Source organism: Carcharhinus amblyrhynchos, chromosome 3 (assembly GCF_965287045.1).
Source record: "Carcharhinus amblyrhynchos chromosome 3, sCarAmb.v2.hapA, whole genome shotgun sequence".
NCBI classification, from domain to species: Eukaryota; Metazoa; Chordata; class Chondrichthyes; order Carcharhiniformes; family Carcharhinidae; genus Carcharhinus; species Carcharhinus amblyrhynchos.
In genome coordinates, this window is record NC_137326.1 from 77394703 (window position 1) to 77412996 (window position 18294).

General features: G+C 42.8%; 1 protein-coding gene across 1 annotated transcript in view; it reads left to right on the forward strand.

Annotated features, from left to right (window-relative positions):
* Positions 1–425: 425 nt before the first annotated feature.
* Positions 426–18294, forward strand: part of LOC145340879 (beta-arrestin-1-like) — a 59429-nt gene continuing 41560 nt past the window's right edge. Inside the window, exons 1-3 of the mRNA XM_080185397.1 lie at positions 426–625; positions 7612–7747; positions 12922–12982. Coding sequence (XP_080041523.1) covers positions 7631–7747; positions 12922–12982 — 178 coding nt within the window. The 5' untranslated portion in view covers positions 426–625; positions 7612–7630. The remainder of the gene's footprint in view (positions 626–7611; positions 7748–12921; positions 12983–18294) is intronic.

Sequence of the window (18294 nt, forward strand, 5' to 3'; positions counted from 1 at the left end):
GCAATTTTCACAAGCTTCCCTGGTAATACCTGCCAGGTAATGGGAATAGAGAATAACTATAATACAGCAGTATTCTTGCATCCACCATACCATTGACATAAGCCAAAAAAAAGTAAGAACTTTCAAATTGATTAGATGGACCGGCACAGGGAAAGCTGCCAATGACATCTGTTCATCGTTTGCACATTTTTACAAGATGATACTAAAGGTCACCAGTGAGTGAGAAAATGGCTCCTTCCTCTTCCCCTTTCCACCACACCAAATTCTGCTCAGAAATAACTGGGGAGATAACAGAAGATCCCCATATCGTTGTAAATCTTTTGCGTAACATCGGACAATTAAAAGATTATAAAAAGAAGCTTTATAATGTGGAGCTATAACCTTGGGCAGGATTTGATGTACTTATATTGTCTCCTCATCACAAACTATAATCCACTCAGATACTGACACATGTGGTGACAACAAATTTGTACAATTGCTGACTTGCAACTATCAGAATTTCAATAGACAAAGGTTTGTCTTTCTCACTGACTGAGGCTTCTGAAGGAAGAAAGGGAATTGTCGAGAGGTTCTTCTGTCAAAACCCTTGTTGGTCTTTCAGCCCCGTACCAAGGGTGCTGTTAAGGTACTCTGTTAAAAATTTATCTCTGCTGTGTTAAATCAGACTGATAAACTGAAAGATAAGTACCAGCATAGTGTTTAGGTTTAAGTGGACTTTGTCTGCGTCAGCTGCTTATTTCATAGCAAGTAAACAAAATAATTATAGAAAAATCATGAAATAAAAGGTGTTAATTTCAAATGGTTGTCAAACATTGTACTTGCATTATCCAATTCCAACAGTTTTAGTCTGTGAAATGTTCAGGAAATTCAATTTTACTACAGCTTTTGTTTTAAGGTTAAGAAAACCAGGACTGAGGACATGTTAGCTAGCTTCAACCAAAGTTTTCAGAATTATTAAAGGAATTAAGAAAACTGATTTGGGAAAATTGCTCCCTATGAAAAGGGTTCAAATCCCAGGAGAATTGAAGTTAGGACTGAGGAAAGTGACATCATCCAAAGAGTAAATGACTTATAAAATAAGTTCCAGGGAAGGATGCTGAAACTTTTAAATTGGATCAGAAAGCGAATCATATATGTTCTTTTAAAGAAAAGAAACTGTAGGATGCGGCAAGAAGGTAACAGGTGGGGTTGATAAGTCTGGTGAGAAGGTGGACAGATGAGGTAAAAGGATACGGTGACAAGGTCAGTGGATTAGGTGATCCATAAGGTCAGGTCTGCTGAACCCAATTGGCTTTTTGTTAAAATTTTCCATGCCCTAGAATGCTGTGCCATGTCTTAGAATGCTGTGAATGTTGTGCTATATTCTAGAATTTTCTGCTGTGTTCCAGAGTGTTATGATTCTGAGACTGAGCAAGTCTACACATCACAGAATTCACCAGACAGGCTGTGGCATGACCACAGCGAATATATCAATATGTAACGGCACCCAGAGCAGCAATAACAATATATTGATATCCCTGTGTCAATATCGCATCATGACAGAACACCACACTGCCACAACAGGACACCCCGTCATCATAACATTATGCCAGCATACCTCCTTTTACACTAATATACTTTATTGAATATCTCTCCCATGTCCTTTGAAATTCAAAACTATCATAAAGAAATCAAAATGTGTCTTCCATAGTTGAATCAAGCAAATGCAAGTTATTATCAATTTAACATAGCCCCATCAAGTCAGCCCATTTCCACATCTCAACCAGCATATTGCCTTAAATTGAGTGTGGTCACATAGGGTCATAGAGGTTTACAGCATGGAAATAGGGTCCTTCAGCCCAACTTGTCCGTGCCACCTTTATTTTTTAAAAATCCTAAACTAATCCCAATTGCCTGCATTTGGCCCATATCCCTCTATACCCATCGTACCCATGTAACATCTAAATGTTTTTTAAAAGATAAAATTGTACCCACCTCTACTACTATCTCTGGCAGCTTGTTCCAGACACTCACCACCCTCTGTGTGAAAAAATTGCCCCTCTGGACACTTTTGTATCTCTCCCCTCTCACCTTAAACCTATGCCCTCTAGTTTTAGACTCCTCTACCTTTGGGAAAAGATATTGACTATCTACTTTGTCTATGCCCCTCATTATTTTGTAGACCTCTATAAGATCACTCCTCAGCCTCCTACGTTCCAAAAAGAAGTCCCAGTCTATTCTGCCTCTCCTCATAACTCAATCCATCAAATCCTAATAACATCCTAGTAAATCTTTTCTGCACTCTTTCTAGTTTAATAATATCTTTTCTATAATAGGGTGACCAGAATTGCACGCAGTACTCCAAGTGTGGCCTTACCAATGTCTTGTACAACTTTAACAAGATGCCCCAACTCCTGTATTCAATGTTCTGACCAATGAAACCAAGCATGCCGACTGCCTTCTTCACCACTTTGTCCACCTGTGACTCCACTTTCAAGGAACTATGAACATGTATCCCTAGATCTCTTTGTTCTGTAACTCTCCCCAGTGCCCTACCATTAACTGAGTAAATCCTGCCCTGGTTCCATCTATCAAAATGCATTACCTCACATTTGTTTAAGTTAAACTCCATCTGCCATTCGTCAGCCCACTGGCCCAATTGATCAAGATGCTGTTGCAATTGGAGATAACTTTCTTCACTGTGCACCATGCCACCTATCTTGGTGTCATCTGCAAACTTACTAACCATGCCCCCTATATTCTCACCCAAGTCATTAACATAAATGACAAATAACAGTGGGCCCAGCACTGACCCCTGAGGCACACCGCTGGTCACAGGCCTCCGTTTGAAAAGCAACTCTCCACAATGACCCTCTGGCTTCTGTAAAGAAGCCAAGTTTGTATCCATTTTGATACCTCACCCTGGATCCTGTGAGATTTAACTTTATGCAACAACCTACCATGCAGCCCCTTGTCAAAGGCCTTACTAAAGTCCATGTAGACAACATCAACTGCACTGCCCTCATCTATCTCCTTGGTTACCCCTCCAAAAGACTCAAGTAAACCTGTGAGACATGATTTTCCACTCGCAAAGCCATGCTGACTGTCCCTAATCAGTTCTTGCATCTCTAAATGCCTGTAGATCCTGTCCCTCAAAATACCTTCCAAAATTTACCCACCACAGATGTGAAGCTCACTGGCCTGTAGTTCCCAGGCTTTTCCCTGCAGCCCTTTTTAAACAAAGGCACAACATTTGCCACTCTCCAATCTTCAGGCACCTTACTTGTGGCTATCAATGATTCAAGTATCTCAGCTAGGGGACCCACAATTTCCTCCCGAGCCTCCAACAACGTCCTGGGATATACTTCATCAGGTCCCGGAGATTTATCTACCTTGATGCGCTTTAAGACTTCTAGCACCTCCTTCTCTGTAATATGTACACTCCTCAAGACTTCAATATTTATTTCCCCAAGTTCTCTAACACCCATGCTAACATACTATCCATAACTATCCATCTCTAACATACATAGCCAGCATTCTGTAATAACTCCAGGGTTTATAAACAAAAGTTCATTTGCACATGCCTTTGAAGTAACATTTTGCCTGCTGGATAGTAATGTGTATCTTTCCTGCCATGTCTTTGAAGAGTGATGGTGTCATCTTTGAGTTGGAAATCAATAAGCACGAGTTGAAAATCAAATAATTTTCCTCAGTCTTGGCATTCTGCAGCCCCATAAGATGTCCAGTGGAACTAGATGCAAGATAGTTACTACTAAAAGATTACTACTTACTAATACTATTTAAAGAGCGAAAAGCTGCAGCATGCTACGGTGCAGAGGGACGTGGGGGTCCTTGTGCATGAATCGCAAAAACCCAGTCTGCAGGTGCAGCAGGTGATCAGGAAGGCAAATGGGATGCTGGCCTTCATAGCGAGGGGGATAGAATATAAAAGTAGGGAGGTCTTGCTGCAACTGTACAGGGTACTGATGAGGCCGCAGCTGGAGTACTGTGTGCAGTTTTGGTCGCCGCACTTGCGCAAGGATATTTTGGCCTTGGAGGGAGTGCAGAGGAGGTTCACTAGGCTGATACTGGAGATGAGGGGGTTGGACTATGAAGAGAGGCTGAATAGATTGGGTTTGTATTCGTTGGAGTTTAGAAGGATAAGGGGGGATCTTATAGAGACGTATAAGATAATGAAAGGGATGGATAGGGTAGAGGAAGAGAGATTCTTCCCGCTCAGGAAGAACAGCAGGACTAGAGGGCACAGCCTCAAGATAAGGGAGGGGTCAGTTTAGAACGGAATTGAGGAGGAACTTCTTCACTCAAAGGGTGGTGAATCTCTGGAATTCTTTGCCCGTTGATGTGGTGGAGGCTGCCTCGCTAAATATATTTAAGACATGGGTAGATAGGTTTTTGGTAGGCAAGGGAATTAAGGGTTATGGGGAGAAAGTGGGAAAGTGGAACTGAGCCACTTCAGATCAGCCATGTTCTTATTGAATGGTGGGGCAGGCTCGAAGGGCTAGATGGCCTACCCCTGCTCCTATTTCTGATGTTCTTATGTTCTTATAGCAGGGGTAGGGTTCAAAGTGAAGCCTGAAGCAGTTGGATTTGCTCAGGGCAGTCATTGGCTATAACAACAACTTCCATATATAGCTTCTTTAGTGAAACACCCCAAGGTACTTCAGAGGAACTTTATCAAACAAATTTCCACGCCAAATTACAAAAAGCAATGTTAGGTTAGGGGACCAAAGTATTGTTCAAAGAAGTAGGTTTTAAAGTGGGTCTTAAAGGTAGAGAGAGATCATTTTGAGCATTTCCCTGGACTGACTGGTGAATCCTCAGCGCTTGCAACTGTACCGGAGAGCTAGCTGGTTCAAGCAAATAGCAGGAGTAAAGGTTGGTTATTTACAGTAGTAGGAGGTGGGAGTCAGGCTTCACAAGGATCAGTACTATGACCACTATTGCTATTGCTCACAATCTGTATTATTGATTTAGACTTTGGGAATCAAAATCCTAATTCCTCAGTGTGAAGGTGATACCAAATTTATGAGGGGCAGCCAATACAGTGGAGGATGCAACAAATTGCAGAAATGAATATGGTCAGAAATTCTCTGGCCATTCACATCCCATCACTGCTGCCAGCAAGAACAGAGAATTTGGTGCTCAGGCAAATCTCCATTCACTGTAGTGGGACCAGAGAATCCCAGCTGCAGGTGAGGTCAGCGAATCTGGCTCTTTGATAACCTCGCAGGATGGGCATAAGATTGACAAATAAATTTCAATATGGATAATTGTGAGGTGTTACATTTTGGTAAGAAAAATAAGGAGGTGACATATAATTTATAAATCTAAATTGGGCAGAGCAGCAAAGCAAGTGTACAAATCACTCCAAAGAGCAACAAAGATTAGTAAAGTTTAAAGCTTATTTATTAGGGTCACATGCAGGCTCGCTTTAACACTGCAATATCTTCAAAAAAATGAGCAAACCTCAAGTATTTATTTCTAGAGGAAAAGAATTGAGAAGTAGAGAAGTAATGCTAAACCGGTATTGAACATCATACAGATCACATGGAGTAGCAGACAGGCGCAGTTCTGGTCACCACGAGGCGGCACTGTGACACAATGGTTCACATTGCTGCCTCACAGCACCAGGGACCTGGGTTCAATTCTGGCCTCACGTGACTGTGTGGAGTTTGCATATTCTCCTCGTGTCTGCGTGGGTTTCTTCTGGGTGCTCTGGTTTCCTCCAGCAGTTCAAAGATGTGCTGGTTAGGCTGATTGGCCCAGGTAAATTGCCCCATAGTGCCAGGGGGAATAGCAGGGTAAATGCATGGAGTTAAGGAGGTAGGGCCTGGTTGGGATTGTGGTTGGTGCAGACTTGATGGGCCAAATGGCCTCCTTCTGTACTGTAGGGATTCTATGTTGATTCTATGTCTGTATTAGAAAAAGAATATAGAAGCACTGGAGAGAGTGTAAAAAACTTTACAAGGATGAAACAAAGCTGTGAAGTTATACCAATTAGGAAGATATGAACAGGCTGGGTCTCCAGTCTTGTGAAGAGAAAAGGCTGAGGGGTAACCTAATCGAAATCTTCAAAATTATGAAATATTTGGAAGAGTAGAACCAGCAGTACATTTCCACTTGTGGGGAAGAGCAAAAACCAAGGCAAATCCATATGAAGAAATCAAATAGCGAATTCAGAGGAAACATCTTGACACAAATAGTGTTGTGAATGTGGAGCTTGTGATCCATATAACCTTTTCACTTTTCCTTCATATACTTAATTAACTTCCCCTTATTTATACTATTCATCTCAGCTACACATATATTATAGATGCCGATCCAGGTTATGGAAGTATTAGGGAAATTAGTGAGAGTTATGACTAATGGGTGATTTTGCCCAAATAAATTCTGTAATCAACTGTATTGATTTCCTATGTTTGTATAGTTTTTACTGTTAACAAATTTGATTTAAAATTTATAATCTGAGTCACATAGTTTGATAGAATATTTATTCTTGATTTTTCAGCGATAAGGGAATGAGTATGTCATATTTATTAAGCTAACTACAGTAAAAAAGGTGTCTATTTGACCTGGTGCCAATGCTATGGCTGGATTATAATTGGGATGTGGTGGCCCCACCCACTGACTGGGAAGCCAGGGTGAGTAAGCCTTCACTGTCCCTGGAAGTCATGACTGGATTATCAGGCATTTGGATGCCTGAAGTTCACCTAGACACAGGATATCCCACATGCAAAAGCTGCCAGCAGTGCCATTCAGAATGGTGGCCACTTGCTGGGACTGAAGCAAGTCCTCAATGGAGACCAAAGAAATAGACAAGTAAGGTGGGCTGCCAGGTGAGATTGGGGTAGTGGTGGTAGTCAATAGAGTAATCAAATGAGGCCAGCCCTTTCCAATGGAAAGACCCATAAGAGTGCCCTAACAGGAGGGAGCCATCTCTCTAAGCCCACAGTCAGACTGCCAGGGAATACCTGGTAGTCTCACCATGTGTCATGGCCATTCCCCCTCCCCTTAACTGCCATAGTAAAATATGAATGGCAGTAGGGGGAGAGCTTACTTAGCCACTGAAATGCTTCAATTGATCCAAGGATGGACAGGGTACCAACCACCTCCTTGCAGGTTGTAAAATGTCAGTGGAGGTAGGCAGGCAGTGGGCATAGTTATGCTACTCCCAACCCCATTGCCAGATTGCTCTCGAGGGGGGCCATAAAGTTCTGATTTATATTGCCAGAGTTTAAGTGCAGATGTGTGTATGTAAGATCACACAACAATTGGTAGTGGGTGAGAGCCTGTTTACACAAGTGACACTTGGAAAAGAGCGCAAAAATAATGTCAGGATCAACCCTAAAAATAAGCCAGGGCACTGTATAATGTAAAGCGATTTAATCAGTTAATAATTAAAGGTTAGAAATGATGGCTTAGACAATTTACCAAATTCCTTCACCACCATTTCAGTGACATTTATATTCTGATGTGTGAACAAGTCAAATTCTTGTTCTCTAGCGTTACAATTATCTAGTCTTCAATCTGTTGAAAGGGAAATTTCTTTGAACAGAATGAGAATGTGCTGTTGTTTATTTACCATTTTTTTAAACCATTTTTGCTTCTCAGTCTTACCACACCAGGAAAGATGAGCCTCCCCCAGACCGAGAAGACCCCCACTCCCAGTGTGGTCATTGCCAAAATGAACCCTCCATCTGCAGCTCCCAAAAACGTTATCTTCAAAAAGACTACCCCTGACAAGTCGGTACGTGATCAACTTTCGGTTTTCCTCTCTTTTTCCCTTTTCCTCCTCAAAGACTTAATTTCCAGCCTATGTTTTTCATCTGTGACCACAGCGCCAGATGGATGTGTGGGAGATTCAGGCTGGGCCAACAGTTGGAAATTGAGGAAGGTGCACAGCCAAAAAACATAGGTTGTACTTCTGAAATCTAACCCGCTGCACAGTGGAGGCTACAATTTTTCTGCTGCCATTGGGGCTTTACGATGCAAATGGCACCAGTTCCAGAGCAGCAATGTTACCAAAATAACAAATGAAATCACTTCTACTTAGGGCATTGCAGTGTAATATTCAGGTATTGATGCCCATCAATACACCAATTGCCCTAAATATGCTGGATAAAGATGTCTCATCACATCTGTAGCAGGCCTATGCTGACACTTCAGTACAATGCTGAGGGAGAGCTGAACCATCAGAGATGCTGGCTTTCAGTTAAGACATTTACTAAGATAGGTGGGCATTAATGATCCTAAAACAGTATACTCAATGAAGAGCTGTGCAGTTCTCTTCATGATTCCAGTTAAGATGCACCTCTCAATAAACACAACCAGCTGCTCATTATCACAACATTGTTTATGGGAACTTGCTGTGCACAAATTGACTGTTGCACTTAATACATTACAAATGGTTGTAACTTCAAAAAAGTTCCCCATTGGCTGCACTTTCAGCTGCCTTCTGGTCATAAAAGCTGCTATATAAATGTAAATGCTTTCATTCTATGCTTGATACTTGCATTCAGTGATCAACCACTGATCTGCAGCTTTGCATTTTGATCTGTATTTTGTGTCAAAAATAGACAGGTCTTTGTGATTTACATTTAAAGATCAATCTTTCAGCTGGTTATAAATTCAGAAAGTGGTAGGGATCAACCTGGAAGTTTTGGTGCCTTAAACACCAGGCAGCTTGATGAAAGGGAGTAGTGTCTACCATCTTCTGCCTACACAATTAACAAAACAATACCTCAAGAAATAACCTTTATACTGCGTTGCTCCTGATATCAGTTTCTTCTTTGTAGGCTGTTCACCGGAGGCCCTAGTGCTCTGTACAGAACTAACAATACTAAATTGTAGTTCTAAGTACAGGAAAACATTTTAAAACTTTAAATTCAGACAGGGCAGGTGATTATGTTTTAGCCATTAGCAAAGACTGTATGCAAGAGCTGCCTGAACTGCCATCCACTCCTTTGATCCTTTAAAGTCCTGCATATTGGAGGCTGAACAAAATCCATGAATTAAAGCGATCCCTGGAGAAAAGATATTTGGAAATGTTCTGATCGTATTTTTCACACTTTTCAGTCAGATGGGTTAGAAAAACTGGTTCTTCGCCAGACTTGGAGCGAGTTGTCAGTTATCTAAGTGCTACTTAAGAGGAACATATTATGCCACTTTCTTTATTTTCTGTCCTGAGGCCATTAGAGGAAGGCTCACAGCACCAGGTTAAAGTCCAACAGGTTTATTTGGTAGCACAAGCCACTAGCTTTCGGAGCACTGCTCCTTCGTCAGGTAAATGGGAGTTCTGTTCACAAACAGGGCACATAAAGACACAAACTCAATTTACAAAATAATGGTTGGAATACCAGCCTTAATAGGTAATCAAATCTTAAAAGTACAGACAATGTGAGTGGAGAGAGGGTTAAGCACAGGTTAAAGAGATGTGTATTGTCTCCAGCCAGGAAATCAGTGAGATTTTGCAAGCCCAGGCAAGTTGTGGGGGTTACAGATAATGTGACATGAATCCAAGATCCTGGTTGAGGCCATTCTCATGTGTGCGGAACTTAGCTATCAGTCTCTGCTCAGTGACTCTGCATTGTCGTGTGTCATGAAGGCTGCCTTGGAGAATGCTTACCTGAAGATCAGAGGCCGAATGCCTGTGATCACTGAAGTGTTCCCCAACAGGAAGAGAACAGTCTTGCTTTTTGCAAGCGTATGTATCGTGTTCTTTTTGCAAGTGTATGCACCATCAGTGACATGTTGTAGGCCCCGGAGGAGATGCCGTAGCTTCACCGCTCTGGGGAAGTACTGGACGATGAAGGTTACTCCGTCTACCATGTCCCGTGGTTGTCTTCCGAGGAGATTGGTGTGTTCTTTTGCTGTGCGCATCGGAACTGTCGATCGATGAGTTGAGTGCCATATTCTGTTCTTATGAGGGCATCTTTCAGTACATGGTACATATATATGCAAAGGTACATGGTACATACACTTGCAAAAAGAACACCATCCACCAGGTACATGGTACATACACTTGCAACTCGGCCAACATTGTCTATCTGATACGCTGCAGGAAAGGATGTCCCAAGGCATGATACTTTGGGGAGACCATGCAGACACTATGACAACAGATGAATGAACACCACTAGACAATCACCAGGCAAGAGTGTTCTCTTCCTATTGGGGAACACTTCAGAGGTCACGGGCCTTCGGCCCCTGATCTTTGGGTAAGCGTTCTCCAAGGCGACCTTCATGACACACGACAATGTAGAGTCGCTGAGCAGAGACTGACAGCCAACTTCCGCACACATGAGGATGGCCTCAACCAGGATCTTGGATTCATGTCACACTATCTGTAACCCCCATGACTTGCCTGGGCTTGCAAAATCTCACTAGCTGTTCTGTCTGAAGACAATATACATCTCTTTAACCTGTGCTTAACCCTCTCTCCACTTATGTTGCCTGTACCTTTAAGACTAGATTACTTGTAAAGACTCACATTCCAACCATTATTTTGTAAATTGAGTTTGCCCTTATCTGATGAAGAGGCAGTTCTCTGAAAGCTAGTGGCTTGTGCTACCAAATAAATCTGTTGGACTTTAACCTGGTGTTGTGAGACTTCTTACTTTGTTTACCCCAGTCCAACACTAGTATTTCCACATCATGGCCATTAGAGGAAACAGAGTTGCAACCTGTTCGTTATTAGACTTGAGAAATGCTTATCAGATGTTCTAGATCAGGCTTTATCTAAGTAAGGGTCATGACCCATGGGTGGGTCACGGGTGGGTGTAAGAAGAATCATGGTATTTCCCAAAGATCACCTGATTTTGGTGCTAAGAACTGCACACTATAAATGCAACCAAACCCCACTGCCTCAATTTTTTACTCCCTTGGACATTATGTTGATGAACCATAAAGGTAGTGAATAGAGTGAAGCACTGAGACCATCGGATGTGCGTCTCAAGCAGGAGAAGTAAAAGAGATTTTGTAACATCTTCTGGCTGGAGAAACCAACTTTTGTGCCCTGTGAGTTGAAATAAGCATAATTAATAGCAGTCTCTGACCACAAGAGGCAACAGTGAACAGGTCAGTGAGTCCTGTATGTACACTTGGCACTAAGCGCCCTGGAAGTACATGCCTTTGTCACAAATTCACCTGGAGGCGAGCTTCTTTTGTTTGTGAGCTCAACAAAAAAACTGTAGATATGGTGACACCAATAGGCAGTGTACCCGCTGGCCAGAATCTCTCATCAGATTCTGCCAGAGACAGCTGCTCCAGAGAGTCCATTACAAGACAGAACAGCACTACTATTAGCTCTGTACAGAGAGCCAGGGCCTCTGGTGAACAGCCTACAAAGAAGAAATTGAAACCAGAAACAAAGCTGCGTAAAGATGATTTCTTGAGGTATGGTTTTGATAATTGTGCTGATGCAAATCAGGATGCAAAGCCCATGTATGTTATATGCGGGGAAGTACTGGCGAATGAAAATTTAAAACTCTCGAAACTGCAAAGGCATTTGAAGACTAAGTATGACGATCTTGAGAACAAACCTATTGATTTTTTCGAAGGACACAGCAAGAACTGAAACCATCAGCTCAAGTTCTTAGCAGAAATTTTACATTGAATGACAAAGCACAATTAGCCCCTTACATGGTAGCTTACTGTGTAGCTATGGAGACAACGCCCCATATTATTGCAGAGAGAGTAATTCTCCCTGCAGTGGCAGACGTGGCTCATATGGTCCTAGATGAGAGGTCAGCTGAAAGACGCTGAAAGACTGAAATGTATCCCATTTAGTGATGAGATAGAGTGGCTTGTTGAACTAATGATATTGCTGAGAATTTAGAAGTACAACTTATTTTTTGTTTAAAGTTAGTAAGGGAGTTCTCAATGAAGTTGGATGAAGGGACAGACATTACAGATTGTGCAACCTTGCTAGTTTACATGAGATATGTTTGGCACAATGGTTCTTTGAGGATTTGCTATGCTCCTTGACATAACAGCCAGCATGACCCGCACACAGATCTTTGAAGTGTTGAGTAGGTACGTGGTTGAAAAGTGTCAGCAGCCAACATGACTGGGAAAAACAGTGAAGTTATAATCAGGACTAAGGAGGCAGCTGGTCAGGACAATGTCTAGAATCATTGCTTCATTCACCATGAGGCATTAGGCAACAAGAGGAATTCCACCTGATCTTAAAGTGGCGTTGAAAGGAACTGTGAAATTTGTGGATTTCATTAAACACAGCGTACTCAAAAGCAGGATTTTTGAGTCTCTGTATTCTGAAATTGGGGCCGAGCACACATTTATTGTTCCACACCAGACTCAAAACATTGGCTCTATTCTCTCACCACTGATCCTGTCAGACCTGCTGCGTTTCTCCAGCATTTTCTGTTTTTGTTTCAGATTCCAGCATCTGCAATATTTTGGCTTCATCAGTCTTGAGGCAGTTTTGTTGGAGGTGCTGTCTTTCAGGTGAAATATTAAAATATGATCCTCTTCACCTTTTCTGATGGATGTAAAGTATTTCATGGTATTGTTTGAAGAAGAGGAAGAGAGTTCCCTTGAACATTTTTGTTCCGCCAACCAACATCACCACAGCAGATTATCTCATTGCTTTTGTGGGTCGTTGCTTTGTGCAAATTGGCTGCCAGGATTTCCTACACTTTAACGAGTCAATGAGTCAACAATGAGTCCACTTAAAGAAACACTCCGTTGGCTATGAAGTATTTTTGTCTTAGCTTCAAGTGCTATATTATTGTTCTATTTTCATGTAAACCACAATGATTTTATTCTTAAACTAATTTTAGGTCATGAGTATCCACAATAGTCAGATGATGTTACAGAGATTATTGTGACATGCGGCAGATATAATTGGCAATGACTATCTCATACCTGGGTTGTGCTAACAGCATCTTATCTCCATTTTAACAGATTGCTGTCTACACGGGCAAGAGAGACTTTATAGATCATGTCACCCATACTGATCTTGTGGGTAAGTGTTTGTTCCGAGAAAGAACCTGCTGCTTAACAGCAGGAGATGCTACACTTCAATGTAACTAAGATTAAGTCAGGAAAGTTGTTTTCATGGAATCTCTACAGCGCAGAAGGAGGTTATTCAGACCATCGAGTCTGCACTGACTCTTCAACAGGGCATCCTACCCAGGCCCTATCCCTGTAACCCCATGTATACATTCTACTAATTCCCCTAACTCACACATCCTGGGATGCTAAGGGTTAATTTAGTATGGCCAATCCACCTAAACGGCACATCTTTAGACTGTGAGAGGCAATTGGCGCACCCAGAGGAAATCCTGCAGTCACAGGAAGAACATGCAAACTGTATGCAGACAGTTGCCCAAGGCCAGGATCAAATCGGAGTCCTTGGCACTGTGAGACAGCAGTGCCAACCACTGTGCCAGCGTGCTGCAAGTAGCAACTGTGCCTTTGCATAAATTAGCTTGCCCACTGTTAAGTGTTTATTAGCTAGCATTAGAAAGAACTCATAGAACATAGAACATAGAACATTACAGCGCAGAACAGGCCCTTCGGCCCACGATGTTGCGCCGACCAGCTTTTTAAAAAAAAACAACACTAACCCACTAATCTAAACCAATCCCATTTCGTCCATAAACCTATCCACAGATCTCTTAAACGCCCCCAAACTAGGCGCATTTACAACTGCAGCTGGCAGGGCATTCCAGTCCCTCACCACCCTCTGGGTAAAGAACCTACCCCTGACATCAGTCCTATAACTACCCCCCCTTAATTTAAAGCCATGCCCCCTCGTGCTAGCTTTCTCCATCCTAGGAAAAAGGCTATCACTATCCACCCTGTCTAAACCTCTAATCATCTTATATGTTTCTATAAGGTCCCCTCTTAGCCGCCTTCTTTCCAGCGAAAACAACCCCAAATCTCTCAGTCTCTCCTCATAGGATCTCCCCTCCATACCAGGCAACATCCTGGTAAACCTCCTCTGCACCCTCTCCAAAGCCTCTACATCCTTCCTGTAATGTGGGGACCAGAACTGCACACAATACTCCAAGTGCGGCCGCACCAGAGTTGTGTACAGTTGCATCATGACGCTGCGACTCCTAAATTCAATCCCCCTACCAATAAACGCCAAGACACCGTATGCCTTCTTAACAACCTTATCTACTTGATTCCCAACTTTCAGGGATCTATGTACACATACACCTAGATCCCTCTGCTCCTCCACACTATTCAAAGTCCTCCCGTTAGCCCTATACTCAACACATCTGTTATTCCTACCAAAATGAATTACCTCACACTTCTCCACATTAAACTCCATCCGCCACCTTGCGGCCCAGCTCTGCAACCTTTCTAAGTCACCCTGCAAACTATAACACCCTTCCTCACAATCTACCACACCTCCGACTTTGGTGTCATCAGCAAACTTACTAATCCACCCAACTATACCCTCATCCAGATCATTAATAAAAATTACAAACAGCAGTGGCCCCAAAACAGATCCCTGAGGCACGCCACTCGTAACTGAACTCCATGACGAATATTTACCATCAACCACCACCCTCTGTCTCCTATCTGCTAGCCAATTCCTGATCCAATTACCTAGATCACCCCCAATCCCATACATCTGCATTTTCTGCAGAAGCCTACCATGGTGAACCTTATCAAACGCCTTACTAAAATCCATATACACCACGTCAACTGCCTTACCCCTATCCACCTCTTTGGTCACTTTCTCAAAGAACTCGATAAGGTTAGTAAGGCACGACCTACCCGCTACAAAACCATGCTGACTGTCTCTAATCAATTCATTACTCTCCAAATAACTATAAATCCTGTCTCTAATAATCCTTTCCAAAACCTTACCCACCACAGAAGTAAGACTCACCGGTCTATAATTCCCAGGGAAGTCTCTTCTCCCCTTCTTAAACAATGGGACAACATTTGCTGTCCTCCAATCTTCCGGTACTATACCAGAGACCAACGACGACCTAAAGGTCAGAGCCAGAGGCTCCGCAATCACCTCTCTTGCCTCCCAGAGAATCCTAGGGTAAATCCCATCCGGACCAGGGGACTTATCTATTTTCAAACCCTCTAAAATATCCAGCACATTAACTCATGCTAATTTCCTCAGGCATTTTTTAAATGAAAAGACTGTGTGACAATTATTTAGAGATGTCAATATAGCCATGGAAGGAAAAGAAATACAAGGCATTGGACAGCTAATAAAGCTGAGGAGAATTAATGAGAGACTTTTAATTTGTTATTCCTCACGCCAGCTGGTCTAGTCCAGAGAATTCTCGTGACAAGATTGCAGCAAGGTATAGATTTGTATTTCATCCTGAGCCGTTGACCATTGCTCAAAACAGAGTTAAGGAAGAAGGAGATGAAGGGAGGGATGGGGATGCTTACAAGGGGCATGCAGATGAATGGCAACCAAGTCGTGACTGCAAACTTTCACCCTTTTGGGGAAAGGAGCTGCCTGACAAGAGCCCTTGTGGGGCACAATGTAAAAATGGAATAACTATGATTCGCCGTGGAATCCCAAGGGCAGTGAGACAAGCAGAATTGCATGAGTGGGAGGCCTCTTGCACATGGCAGTCACCACCATTGTCAAAGAACAAAATTCTCACTGCACAGCCACTTACTGGGGGAGAAAGATTCATCCTTGGTCTCACCTGGAAGGAATGCATTGCACATGATCATTAAGAATACTAGCAGCAAGAATGAAGGTGGCACAGTGGTTCGCCCTGCTGCCTCACAGCATCGGGGATCTGGGTTCAATCCCCGGCTTGGATTATTGTTCGTGCAGAGTTTGCACATTCTCTCCGTGTCTCCCTGGGTTTTCTCAGGGTGCTCCAGTTTCCTCTGGGTGCTGATTAGGTGCATTGGCCATGCTAAATTCTCCCTCAGTGTACCTGAACAGGTGCCAGAGTTTGGTGACCCAGGGATTTTCACAGTAACTTCATTGCAGTGTTAATGTAAGCCTACTTGTGAAACTAATAAATAAAGTTTAACTTTAGAAGCAGGGTCACCCAGAGGAAGGTCAAAATGCCCCATCCCCTCTTGTGTAACCACCGCAAAAGCTCATCCATGGCTACAGTGATGGAGTGGAGATTGGAGCGCATCTCTGGCAGAAACTGGGCATTCTGCTGGACGAAGTTCCCCATGGTGTCTGCTGTATTCTCCATGGAGACTTTGATGCATTTACATTTTGAAGCCACTACGTCAAAGATCATGTGGATGAACACCTGACTGATGCTCCTCTGCATCTCGCGAGACTCCAGAATCCTCTTCTTGACCACTTCCAAAGGCTCATCACCTGACACAGACTTAGTAAAGGCCTCTTCTTCACTGTCCTCTGAGTGCCAGAGACTTTGGCTGTCACTGCCTCCTCCTGCTGTGGACATGTGCAGTGACCTCAAGAATGTGAGCATAAACCTAAACTAGTTCTATGAACCACTGAGGTGTGTGTTTCTGTGCTGGTGGCGGGTGCAGGTGAATGCTGTAATGGCTCTACAGGTGAGAAGTCACCCTGGACTTCTTCTGAGGCTTTCTGCAAGTTGAGGCTGACTTCAGTGTGAGGGCTGGTCTCACCCTCTGCTGACACCTAGAATGGAGAGAGGAAAGATGATGTGACTGCCTAGGGTGGCTCAAACTTGACACTCAGCAATTACCTTGATAACTGAGATTTCTGTGGCTACTTACTCACCTCCAGACTCCCAAAAGCCTAGGCACCATCTATAAGATATAGGCCAGGAATGTGAGGGAATACTCTCTACTTGCCTAGATGAGTGCTGTTCCAAGAACACTGAAGAAGCTCAACTCCACAGGAAAAAAGTAGCTCTATTGATTGGCATCCCATTCACCAACTTCTACATTCACTCCCTCAATCAGTGATACATGGTGGCAGCTTTGTGTATCATCTACAAGATCCTCAATAGAAACTCAGCAAGGTTCCTTCAATAACACCTTCCAAACCCACATCCACTACCACCGAGAAGGACAAAGGCAGAGGTGCATGAGAACACTGCTTTCTGTATGTTCCCCACAAAACCACACACCATCCAACTTAGTACTACATGGCTGTCTCACCATTAATGCTGGGTCAAACTCCTGGCACTGTGGGTGCACCTACATAAAATGGACTGCAGTGGTTCAAGAAGGCAACTCACAACCAACTTCTCAGAGGAAACTAAGGATGGACAATAAAATGCTGGCCTAGCCAGTAATGCATGTCCCATCACAGAATGCCAAAAATTTGGTACAAGGGTGAGTTTAGAGGAAGTTGAATTGTTCACTTACCCTTGTGGAATGAGAAAGATCATGAGAAAGTCCTCCTTTGAAGCGCATGGGCTCAGGCCATCCAGTGATATTTTCTCAGGCATGGTGGGCAGATATGAATGCCTCTTGTGGCCATCGTTTGGAAAGAAGACCTCCTGTCTTTCCTCAATGACCTGGAGTCTCCAGGGAGGCAGTGCTGAACACGGGGCCAGAGCTTGCTGGCTTCTGGTCTCTGAAGACAATGGCACATTGTCTGAATGAGTCCAGGTACCTTTAAAATATGGCAGCCAGACATGACAGTGTGGCAGTTGACTCCTGCCCGACCTTGGCACAGGATCGGCATGAACCTCGCCTGGTGCATTATTAATTAGCTGAACACTGGGTGATTTAGCTGGTTTATATTGGAAGCTGTTTAGATTCTGCAATAAAGTACGTGGACTGTCCTCATGGTACAGAAGTTGTCAGGAGGATCATTAACTATTGCCGTTAAGGTTTTGTTGTAGGGGATACTACAGGTTTCCATGTAAGATGTGAAGCCAAACCAGAAATTTCAGCTAAGAGGTGAATTTTACATTGTGAATGATTATGAAGAATTTAGGAGCGTAATATTGCAAAGAGGATTGTCAACAAAAACTATTAAAATTCCAGTAGGCATTTAGAAATGAAGGCTGATAAGAACACCTGAGAAAAAAATACCTTTGCAACTTATAATATGTCAAAGTGATCTTTCAGAACAAAGCACAGGAAAAGGTTCATGACAGTTCAGCAATACAGATTTATAACCCCCAGTATGATACAACTTAGTGTTACATAATCCATCTTCAATACAATACACTTCCAATATTATCCATCCCCATATAATACATTAACAATACATATCCAACATGACCCCTTCACAAAATATTATATGGTCAGTATAACCCATGCTGAATATAAATCATCTCCATCTGTATAATACACACAATGTAATAGTTTTCCTTTATAATTAATCCCTAATTCAAACTATCTCCAGTATAACCTTTCTCCAATCAA